Raw genomic sequence first — 12,704 nt, forward strand, 5'->3', positions numbered from 1 at the left:
CAAATATCATCTCCCTGGGCAGTTTGGTTATCGAGAAGAAGATGTTTAAAGTTTTTAACATATTTGACCCCTGTGACCTTGAAAATGGGTGAAGGTCATTCATTTGAACAAACTTGGTAGCCCTTTACCCAAGCATGCTACTGGCAAAATATCATCACCCTTGGCATTTTGGTTGTTGAGAAGAAGTTGTTTAAAGTTTTTAACATATTTGACCCCTGTGACCTTGAATATGGGTGAAGGTCATTTATTTGAACAAACTTTGTAGCCCTTCATCTCAGCATGCTACTGGCAAGATCTTAGCATGCTACTGGCAAGATCCTAGCATGCTACTGGCAAGATATCATCACCCTGGACATTTTGGTTATTCAGAAGAAGTTGTTTAAAGGTTTTTTAAGACAATTGACCCCTGTGACCTTGAATATAATTGAAGGTCATTTATTTGGACAAACTTGGTAGCCCTTAACCCAAGCATGCTACTGGCCAAATATCATCTCCCTCATATTTACTACAGTACTAACTACCATGTAAGATCTGTGTATTCATATAAAGTACAGTACTAACTACCATGTAAGATCTGTGTATTCATATATACTACAGTAATAACTACCATGTAAGATCTGTGTATTCTGTCACCCTGTCTTATCAAAATGTTGTCCTTCACAGGTTTCAGATTAGACAGGTTGTTGAGGTTTATCTGACCAAAATGTGTTGTGCTACATGGAGTGTCAGATTAGACAGGGAACTCTCACTTGGTGTCATATAAGACAGGTTTCACTGTACTTATTTGAAAGTTAATATTTTTTGATTTTTTATTCAAATGTTTTTTTTAATTTAGAATAATGCTCAATTTGTAAAGCATGCAAGGTCAAGGTCAATCTAGGTAGGAGTCACTCACCGTGTATCCGGTGTTTCGACTGCGGATGCCAGGCTTTGTCGTGAGATACCTCATTCTCAGGTAGAATAGTCGCTTGTCCTCCAGCCTGGGCAGAGATTCTGTAAGACAAGGAAGATAACTCTTATCAGGTGTGGCCACCATCTTCTTACCATGTCCAATCATTGTAACAGGACAGAATGAAGTTGGATGAAAGGCATGTCTACTAAACATTGATCTTCACCTTTGACCTCAGATCTTCAATTTCAATATCGTTCATCATCTTGTCATACCTAATCATTGAAATAAGTTTGAAAGATATTGGACAAAGAAATTTGTTCTAATATACCAAATCCTTTAACAAGGAGTTAAAAACAAGAGGCCAAAAATGGGGCCTAAACACACTCTCCTGATTACATGGCTGTATTATTTAAATGGCACTGTGACATTGACCTTAAATTTAACCTCTACGCTATGTTTTTCAAATTGATTCTTGTCTATCTGCCAACAATGTACATTATATACAAATGACCTACTGATTTGTGCATGATAGGCTTCAAGGTTATTCAGAACAAGTCATGTGAAGACTTTAAAGTTCTTTCATCTGAACTATTTTTTTCTCAATAAAATGACCCTTTCCTTTCTATAATACTTTCTGTTCTCTCCATCAGTTTTCTTCCACATACTCTCACTCCAGATTCATAATGTCTTCTGGATACTCCCCTTGCTCCAGACTTGTAAAGTTCCCTAGATACTGACTTCAATCCAGACCCTAGATACTAGCCTCCCTCCAAATTCCACTACTCTCTAGACTCCTCCCTTGCTCCAGACCCCAAACATCCCCTAATGCTGGCCTTGATATGAATGCCTAAACCTTGCCCCCTCCAGATACCTACTGTCCCCTGGTTACCTTTCACACCTGAACCCAACCATTCCCTGGATACTTCCCTCCATCAAGGCCCCCGCCATCCCCTGGATACCTCCCTAGCTCAAGATACCAAAATCCCTTGGAACCCTTCACTCCAAAACCCATTCATCCCCTGGATACCTCCCTTCATCAAGACCCCCACCATCCCCCGGTTACCTCCCTTCATCAAGACCCCCGCCATCCCCCGGTTACCTCCCTTCATCAAGACCCCCACCATCCCCCGGTTACCTGCCTAGCTCAAGATCCCAACATCCCTTGGTAACCTCTCATTCCAGACCCCCACATTCTCCTAATTACCTCCCTCTGTCAAGACCCCCACCATCCCCTGGATATCTCCCAGTATCCAGACCCCACCATCCCCTGTATACTGACCTCCCTCTAAACCCCTATAATCCCATGTATACTAACCTCAATCCAGACTCCCACAATCCCCTGTATACTGACCTCCCTCTAGACCCTGACCACCCCCTTGATACTGACCACCCCTCCAGACCCTGACCATCCCCTGTATACTGATGTCCCTCCAGATCCCTAGCATCCTGTACACTGACCTCCCTCCATCCCCTGGCCATCCCCTGTTTACTGACCTCCCTCCGTCCCCTGGCCATCCCCTGTTTACTGACCTCCCTCCGTCCCCTGGCCATCCCCTGTTTACTGACCTCCCTCCATCCCCTGGCCATCCCCTGTTTACTCACCTCCTTCCAGACCCAAAACATTCCCTGTATACTTACCTCATTCCAGACCCCGACCATCCCCTGTATATTCTCCTCCCTCCAGACCCAAAACATTCCCTGTATACTGACCTCCCTCCAGACCCTTAACATCCCCTGTATAATCACCTCTCTCCAGACCCAAAACATTCCCTGTATACTGACCTCATTCCAGACCCCGACCATCCCCTGTATATTCACCTCCCTCCAGACCCAAAACATTTCCTGTATACTGACCTCCCTCCAGCCCCTGACCACCCCCTGTATATTGACTTCTCTCCAGGCCCAAAACATAACCTGTATACTGACCTCCCTACAGACCCTGACCATCCCCTGTATACTGACCTCCCTCCAGACCCTGAACATCCCCTGTATAATCACCTCTCTCCAGACCCAAAACATCCCCTGTATACTGACCTCCCTCCAGACCCCGACCATCCCCTGTATACTGACCTCCCTCCAGACCCTTAACATCCCCTGTATAATCACCTCCCTCCAGACCCAAAACATTCCCTGTATACTGACCTCTCTCCAGATCCCAAACATCCCCTGTATACTGACCTCCCTCCAGCCCCTGACCATCCCCTGTATATTGACTTCTCTCCAGGCCCAAAACATAACCTGTATACTGACCTCCCTACAGACCCTGACCATCCCCTGTATACTGACCTCCCTCCAGACCCTGACAATCTCATGTATACTGAACTCCCTCCATCACCTGACCATCCCCTGTATACTGATCACCCTCCAGACCCTGACCATCACCTGTATACTGACCACCCTCAAGACCCTGACCATTCACTGTATACCCACCTCCCTCCAGACCCTGACCATCCCCTGTATACTGACCTCACTCGTGACCCTGACCACCCCCTGTATACTTACCTCCCTCCAGACCCTGACAATCCCATGTATACTGAACTCCCTCCATCACCTGACCATCCCCTGTATACTGATCACCCTCCAGACCCTGACCATCCCCTGTATACTGACCACCCTCAAGACCCTGACCATTCACTGTATACCCACCTCCCTCCAGACCCTGACCATCCCCTGTATACTGACCTCCCTCCAGACCAAAATAATCCCCTGTATACTGACCACCCTCCAGACCCTGATCATCCAATGTATACTGACCTCCCTCCATCCCCTGGCCATCCCCTGTATACTGACCTCCCTCCAGACCCTGACCACCCCCTGTATACTGACCTCACTCCAGACCCCTATCATTCCCTGTATATTGACCTCCCTCCAGACCCCAAACATGCCCTGTAAACTGACAACCCTTCAGACCCTGACCACCTCCTGTATACTGAAATTCCTCCAGACCCCAAACATGCCCTGTATACTGACCACCCTTCATACCCTGACCACCCTGTATAATCACCTATCTCAAGACCCTGACAACCCCCTGTATACTGACCTCCCTCAAGACCCTGACAACCCCCAGTATACTGACCTCCCTCAAGACCCTGACCAACCTCTGTATACTTACCTCCCTCCAGACCCTGACCACCCCTATATAATCACCTCCCTCCAGACCCTGACCAACCTCTGTATACTGACCACCCTTCATACCCGGACCACCCCTGTATAATCACCTCTCTCAAGACCCTGACAACCCCCTGTATACTGACCTCCTTCAAGACCCTGACAACCCCCAGGATACTGACCTCCCTAAAGACCCTGACCAACCTCTGTATACTTACCTCCCTCCAGACCTTGACCAACTCCATATAATCACCTTCCTCTAGACCCTGACCACCCTCTGTATACTTACCTCCCTCCAGACTCTGACTACCCCTGTATAATCACCTTCCTCTAGACCCTGACCAACCTCTGTAAACTTACCTCCCTCCAGACCCTGACCATCCCTGTATAATCACCTCCCTCCAGACCCTGACCACCCCTGTAAACTTACCTCCCTCCAGACCCTAACCTCCCCCATATAATCACCTTCCTCTAGACCCTAACCAACATCTGTAAACTTACCTCCCTCCAGACCCTGACTACCCCTGTATAAACACCTCCCTCCAGACCCTGACCACCCCCATATAATCACCTCCCTCCAGACCCTGACCCCCCCTGTATAATCACCTCCCTCCAGACCCTGGCCATCCCCGTAAACCTATCTCCCTCCAGAACCTGACAACCCTTGTATAATCACCTCCCTCCAGACCCTGATCACCCCCTGTATACTGACCACCCCTCCAGACCCTGACCACCCCTGTATACTGACCTCCCTCCAGACCCTAACATCCCATGTATACTGACCTCCCTCCAGACCTTGACCACCCCATGTACATTAACCTCCCTCTAGACCCCAATCATCCCCTGTTTACTGACCTCCCTCCAGACCCTGACCACCCCCTGTATACTGACCTCCTTCTATGTTGGGCTGGACACCGTTGTCCTGTGTTGACACCTGGAGGTTGAACTGTTTCTTTATCTCCGGTATATCATTGGGGTGGAGGAAGTCCTTCACAGAGTTACCAATCATTTTTGTCTGTAGGAATATAAAGTACAAAACATCAACATTTTAAATAAGTTTCACATTTCATATAAGTTACAAGAGGCCTACGGGATTGAGAAGCACATATGGTTTTTAGTAACATTTGTTTTCAAATTTCAGATGAACTTGTCTGTTTTGACAACATACAATGAATGCAATGATTCTGTGCTGCTTTAGAGTTGTTTGAAGTAAGAAATGGAGAAGAAGGATTTCAAACAAGCTTTTAGAAGTGTTCTTTTCAAAATGTACCCTCATGTATGCTATTGTACACATTCCTCTGTCCATTTGGGTCATATTCATAACTTATGACACTGAATTAATCCAGGACTAATTCAGGAGTAGTCCTTGAACATTTACCCATATTTTGTATTTTGGAACACCTTTGGGGAATAAACTTTAATGATATATCAGTAAAAAAAAAAAATTCTGGCAAATTTAGTAAATACTGCTAGCAAATTCTTCTGAAAGTGTTTCATAACTTCCCGATCTATATGGCTCTATTTTTGCCCCAATTTGGGTTGTACTTATTTCATTCATACAAAACCAATTCCCTTGGCTCTGGGATATCCTTTATCCATTTTGTCAAGTTTAAGAACTGTTGACAATGACAGACATGATGTTACGATATCAGCTGACTTGGCCTTCTCTGACAGTACAACAAAGTCGAGTAGAATGACCTATCCTAATTTATCATATGAATACCGTGTTATGCAGTGTCATAAAGCCATCACATAAATTATGTTTATGTAACGTATGTAATATCACTCCAGAAATGACGTCACAGTCGAATAAGAACAATCAATGTGACGTCACGTCACTGTGAAGCGGACGCAATTTTCATCGTTTCAGAGGCAGCCAAGTGCAAAAAACTCGTTTCAGATCACAATTATACAATTTACTTTGTATTATATGATAAAAAGAATCTGTCATTCGTTTCCCTTCATATTAGATTGATGATGCTTGTTTTGGATTTTTCATGTTTGCGAGCTTTTAAATTCCAAAATTGTATCATAAATCTAATATGAATTGAAACTTATGATAGATCCTCTGTACATCTACAGACTCGTAACACATACGACTCTCAGTATGTGAGCAAGCTACAGTGAGATCCAGGGTACAGAAAATGTTCAAATAATTTTTAGAAATTGTCGAATTCATATAGAATTTTCCTATTTTGTTCACCTGCAGAGAATCTAGAAACCAGAAAATGTCTGTAAGACATGAACGCACCCGTCACCATATGCCATGAGTTTCAGTGTTTGATGTTCTATAAATAGTTTTAACTACTTTGATCACTAGACGGGATCGGAAGGGACGGGTTGGACATAAGCAACACTATATGCCCCCCATTTTATGGCGGGGGCATAAGAACATGAAATTCAAATTTCCCTTATATTCTGTTACATAAACTTGTTATAACTTAATTTCTAAATTTTCTTTGAGAAAAGAAACTGCAAACGTAACACCATAATTTGCTCAAATATTTTTTTTTTGCCTTCTACAATGAAACAATACAGTAATTGTACTTACCTGTGAAACGCCAAGAAAACCTTCCACATTATCCGACACAAAAATTATGCTTTTCCTGCGATCGAGGACAATCAGGAACCCATTCAGGGCAGCCAGCATCAAGTTACTCTCATTTACACATTCTGACATCACACTGGCTAGCTGGGGAACTGTACAGTAAAACAGACAGGTCAGACATTCAAAGCTTACCCAATCAAAAAGTCTAACGTTACCTCCTTTATCTAATCAAAGATAGAATTTTTACCTCCCTTTTCTAATCAAAGTGAAGTATTACCTACCTTATCTAATCCAAATGTTAGATTACCTCCTTTTTCTAATCCAAGTGCAGGATAACCTCCCATTTCTAATCCAAGTGTAGGATAACCTCCCTTTTCATATCCAAGTGTAGGAATACATTCCTTATTTAATCCTAGTGTAGGATTACCTCTCTATTTAATCCAAGTATAAGATAACCTCCCTTTTCTATGTGTAGAATTACCTCTCTTGTCTTATCCAAGTGTAGGATTACCTCCCTTTTCTTATCCAAGTGTAGGAATACATCACTTATCTAATCCTAGTGTAGGATTACCTCTCTATCTAATCCAAGTGTAGGATAACCTCCCTTTTCATATCCAAGTGTAGGAATACATCCCTTATTAAATCCTAGTGTAGGATTACCTCTCTATCTAATCCAAGTATAAGATAACCTCCCTTTTCTTTGTGTAGGATTATCTCTCTTGTCTTATCCAAGTGTAGGATTATCTCTCTTGTCTAATCCAAGTGTAGGATTACCTCTCTTGTCTAATCCAAGTGTAGGATTACCTCCCTTATCTAATCCAAGTGCAGGATTAACTATCTTATCTAATACAAGTATAGGATTACCTCTCTATCTAATCCAAGTGTAGGATAACCTCCCTTTTCCTAACCAAGTGTAAGAATACATCCCTTATCTAATCCTAGTGTAGTTTTACATCTATATCTAATCCAAGCGTAAGATAACCTCCCTTTTCTCTATGTAGGATTACCTCTCTTGTCTAATCCAAGTGTAGGATTACCTCTCTTGTCTAATCCAAGTGTAGGATTACCTCCCTTATTTAATCCAAGTGTAGGATAACCTCCCTTTTGTTATCTAAGTGTAGGAATACATCCCTTATCTAATCCAAGTGTAGGATAACCTCCCTTTTCTAATCCAAGTGTAGTACTACCTCCCTTATCTAATCCAAGTGCAGGATTACCTCCCTTATCTAATCCAAGTATAGGATTACCTCTCTATCTAATCCAAGTGTAGGATTACATCCTTTTTCTAAGTGTAAGCTAGATTACCTTCCTTGTCTAATCCAAGTGTAAGATTACCTCCCTTATATAATACAAATGAAGGAATACCTCCCTTATATAACCCAAGTGTAGGATTACTTCCCTTGTCTAATCCAAGTGTAGGATTAGCTCCCTTATCTAATCCAAGTGTAGGATGACCTCCCTTATCTAATCCAAGTGTTTGATTACCTCCCTTATCTAATCCAAGTGTTTGATTACCTCCCTTATTCAATCCAAGTGTTTGATTACCTCCCGTATTTAATCCAAGTGTTTGATAACCTCCCTTATCTTATCCAAGTGTAGGATAACCTCCCTTGTCTTATCCAAGAGTAGAATAACCTCCCTTATCTTATCCATAGTCTTTTCACTTATAATAGACAACTTAAGAGTCACAGATTTGACCTTTTTCTTTGAATTCAGTATTTGCTTCTACACTTCAGAGGGTCGTTAGGTAGGGTAAAAGATAAATGTACTTTTCCCTTGGTAGGGATGGACAGGTCACACGTGTCTGTATTCAGACAACATCACTACATCATAATAGGATTTTTGACATGATAGCTTTTCTTGAACAAGGATCTATTACTAAGTTTTAAGGGTAGTGAAAAAAGTCACAGCAAAGACTAACTGAAATGTTCCTGCCTACATCACACTGCCATTATAGATTCAATTAATCTCTTAAATCCAAGTGTAGCATCACCTCTCAGACCAAAATTATTTATTCCAATAATACTGGATTACATCTCAAAACAGCATTCCATGGTTTTACTAGGAATATATGACTTAAGGTTATACGTCCGACTTCTGTTAGCATTATCTCCATACTTAAGCCAATAAATCAGATTTATCAAATCATCGCAATTATCATTCCCAAGTATCTTACAAAGATGTCAACAGTTAATCAAGTTAGTTATGTCATCACTTGATTAATCAAGTTAGTTATGTCATCACTTGATTAATCAAGTTAGTTATGTCATCACTTGATTAATCAAGTTAGTTATGTCATCACTTGATTAATCAAGTTAGTTATGTCATCACTTGATTAATCAAGTTAGTTATGTCATCACTTGATTAATCAAGTTAGTTATGTCATCACTTGATTAATCAAGTTAGTTATGTCATCACTTGATTAATCAAGTTAGTTATGTCATCACTTGATTAATCAAGTTAGTTATGTCATCACTTGATTAATCAAGTTAGTTATGTCATCACTTGATTAATCAAGTTAGTTATGTCATCACTTGATTAATCAAGTTAGTTATGTCATCAATTGATAAATCAAGTTAGTTATGTCATCATTTGATTAATCAAGTTAGTTATGTCATCACTTGATTAATCAAGTAAGTTATGTCATCACTTGATTAATCAAAATACGAAAGTTGTCAAATGATTAATCAAGTTATTTGCAATTTTGGTGGTGTGAAACTCTTAAAGTTAGGTAACATACATCCTCAACTCATTCACCCCTGAACTTTCATAATGAACTATTCCAACCTTTGAATTGGAAGAGTTCAAATGTGTCTTCAGGGGTAAATGAATTAAGTAAAAAAAAAAAAAGGTTTCATGATTCCAGGATTATAGATATGTTGGGTAAATTCTTAACTGTGCAGAGCAACTGAACTTTTAAAACAAAACAACCTGATTTATCATACCCTTGAAGCTCCCATCCCCACCCACACTCTCCCTAAAATAAACCTCCTACAGATGACATACACCTTTGGGGACAATTGTTTGTAATTTGCAGCTGTCAGTGTCTTGTAGCCCCCACATTATTTGGATACAAGTCTTAAACAACAACACCTAGGAATGTCCTTGTGTTTCCCGTGTAGACTTGTGCGTTTATATTTTTCAGATAAATATTGCAGACCAAAAGGAGCTGATACAATATTGATTGTATTATTTTTGATACTCTACACACTTACTGTGTCTATTTTATACACTCACTGTGTCTATGTAAAGAAGAGAATCCCAGTGTTCTATACAGTACACAGACATCAAATATTTACTTAATATTTATTTCAACCCCGACACCTTTTTTTCCCGAATGCTGACAAATCTTAAAAAATAACTTCATTCTGACAAAATGTATCAAATGTTCACCTTATTCTAACATTTAAAAAAAAAGATATACAGTTTTATAATAAAGCAGAAAATATCTGTTCTTATATGGATGGGAGAATTGTGGAGTTTGGTATGTTGTCAGCGAGACCTACCGTGTTTGCCGTTTGTCCCGTTAATGGGTATGATGGTTTTGTCAGGTACAGGACATGCCTCATCTAAATTCATGGTAACTGCTTTCGTCCCATTACACGTATCCTTGACAACGCCAGCCAATTCTGCAAAGACAGAAGAGATTGATGTCTTGTAAAGAAAACATTCAAATCTGTTGGGTCGAAATGATCGCCCAGACAACATAGCTACAGGGCCTTCAGCTTAGCTTGTACAAAAAACCTTCATTGATTATCATATTTTCAAATTTGATACTTTTCATTTTACTTATTAACAAAGCATAATTTTTCTAATTAACAAATGTGAAGTATAATGAACAATATTGATGGTGAAAAATGACCAAACGAAGAAAAATCCTGAAATTTCCTCAATTAACTGGAAAAAAATCTTTAACAAGCCGAGTGGTTTCAAAATGAAAACTGAGATTTCTGTTTAATTTACACCAAAAGGAAAGAGCTGGGCTGTGAAACAATGGAACACCAGACGTTGTTCTTGGTAGCTCGGTAGATTACGGAATACATGTACCATTAAAATGGTATATAAGTGTTAACGTGGTATTAACTGTGAAACATTCCACACAGCCAAAGCTCATTACAAAAGGGAATTGCTACCATTCATTACAACTGTGACAAAATTCGCCACATCAAACTGCACGAATTTCAATTAACTGAACGTGGCAGGTAGGTAATCATTCTACTCCTATAAATGGATTTCTGCAATGAGCTAGAATTTTACTATCTCTTTAATACAGAATCAATAAATTTAAAATAAAAAGTGTTTAAAGATAATCTCATGGATATTTTTATCAAGATATTTTGCACTTGATTTTTTTATATGAAATTCTTATTTTGATAAAAGGCACTAATTTGGTGCATGAATCAGTGTTTCTTGGATTACTGGAAAGTTTCATTTTGATATTTATTTCTCTGTTGTTGATACAATTTTCAGTTGATTGTGTCAAAGCAAATAAAGAATTGCCTGAAATATAGAAACAAAGCATCTTTGATATTAAAACTGATGTTTTATGGAGAATTTTGAGACAATGTTAAGCAATGAGTACTCAAGAACTGAATATCTTTAGATAGAGTTTTAGAAGCTTCTGTCTTGCTGTGGGGCAGAATGTGTCAGGATCATAACAAGACTGTCACAGATTTAAAACTAGTCTTATATAGTGTCTCCCACTAAAGCATGCTACTGGCAAAATAACATTGCTCTAGGACTCCTAGTTTTATAGAAGATATCGTTTGAAATTTTAAACATATTGGGCTCATGACCTTGGAAGTTGTCAAGGTCATTTATTTAAACAATTCTGAGAGCTGTCCCCCTGAGCATCACACAGACAAAAAATTATGATATTTGCCTCGGTCTTCTGCAAAATGCCTGTTTGATGCTTTTGATACATTTCATCCTTGTGACCTTTGAATAGTTCAAGGTCGTTTATTTTAACAAATCTACCAAAGCCCTTTTACAGCAAGATGCAGCAGGCCAAATTTTGTAATGTTATGCTGCATAGTTCTTTAAAAGAAGATTTTGAGGCTTTTGACACCATCAACACCTTGAAAGTGGGCAAAGGTAATGTATTTGTGTTAGGAATATCAAGTATTCCTGTGACATTTGTCTACAAAGACAGTTGCCAGGGTAATGTATTTGTGTTAGGGGTATTCCTGTGATATTTGTCTACAAAGGCTGTTGCCAAGGTAAAGGGGTTTTCCTGTGATATTTGTCTACAAAGACTGTTGCCAGGGTAATGTATTTGTGTTAGGGGTATTCCTGTGACATTTGTCTACAAAGACTGTTGCCAGGGTAATGTATTTGTGTTAGGGGTATTCCTGTGATATTGGTCTACAAAGGCTGTTGCCAAGGTAAAGGGGTTTTCCTGTGATATTCGTCTACAAAGACTGTTGCCAGGGTAATGTATTTGTGTTAGGGGTTTTCCTGTGACATTCGTCTACAAAGACGGTTGCCAAGGTAATGTAATAGTGTTAGGGGTTTTCCTGTGATATTTGTCTACAAAGGCTGTTGCCAAGGTAATGTATTTGTGTTAGGGGTATTCCTGTAACATTTGTCAACAAAGGCTGTTGCCAAGGTAATGTATTTGTGTTAGGGGTTTTCCTGTGACATTCGTCTACAAAGGCTGTTGCCAGGGTAAAGTCTTTGTGTTAGGGGTATTCCTGTGACGTTTGTCTACAAAGGCTGTTGCCAGGGTAATGTATTTGTGCTAGGGGTATTCCTGTGACATTCGTCTACAAAGGCTGTTGCCAGGGTAAAGTATTTGTGTTAGGGGTTTTCCTGTGACATTTGTCTACAAAGGCTGTTGCCAAGGTAATGTATTTGTGTTAGGGGTTTTCCTGTGATATTTGTCTACAAAGGCTGTTGCCAAGGTAATGTATTTGTGTTAGGGGTTTTCCTGTGACATTCGTCTACAAAGACTGTTGCCAAGGTAATGTAATTGTGTTAGGGGTTTTCCTGCGACATTCGTCTACAAAGACTGTTGCCAAGGTAATGATTTTGTGTTAGGGGTTTTCCTGTGACATTCGTCTACAAAGGCTGTTGCCAAGGAAATGTAATTGTGTTAGGGGTTTTCCTGTGACATTCGTCTACAAAGGCTGTTGCCAAGGTAATGGATTTGTGTTA

General features: G+C 40.3%; 1 protein-coding gene across 2 annotated transcripts in view; it reads right to left on the minus strand.

Annotated features, from left to right (window-relative positions):
• The window catches only part of LOC110447929 (hypoxia-inducible factor 1-alpha-like), a 121,339-nt gene that overhangs the window by 44,225 nt on the left and 64,410 nt on the right, over positions 1-12,704 (minus strand). For both annotated transcript variants that reach the window (XM_021493920.1, XM_021493921.1), the window contains 4 exons: positions 10,055-10,177; positions 6,552-6,700; positions 4,892-5,015; positions 896-993 (listed from right to left, as the gene is read on the minus strand). In XM_021493920.1, the coding sequence (XP_021349595.1) occupies positions 896-993; positions 4,892-5,015; positions 6,552-6,700; positions 10,055-10,177 (494 nt within the window). The remainder of the gene's footprint in view (positions 1-895; positions 994-4,891; positions 5,016-6,551; positions 6,701-10,054; positions 10,178-12,704) is intronic.

Source organism: Mizuhopecten yessoensis, unplaced genomic scaffold (assembly GCF_002113885.1).
Source record: "Mizuhopecten yessoensis strain PY_sf001 unplaced genomic scaffold, ASM211388v2 scaffold3667, whole genome shotgun sequence".
Lineage (NCBI taxonomy): Eukaryota > Metazoa > Mollusca > Bivalvia > Pectinida > Pectinidae > Mizuhopecten > Mizuhopecten yessoensis.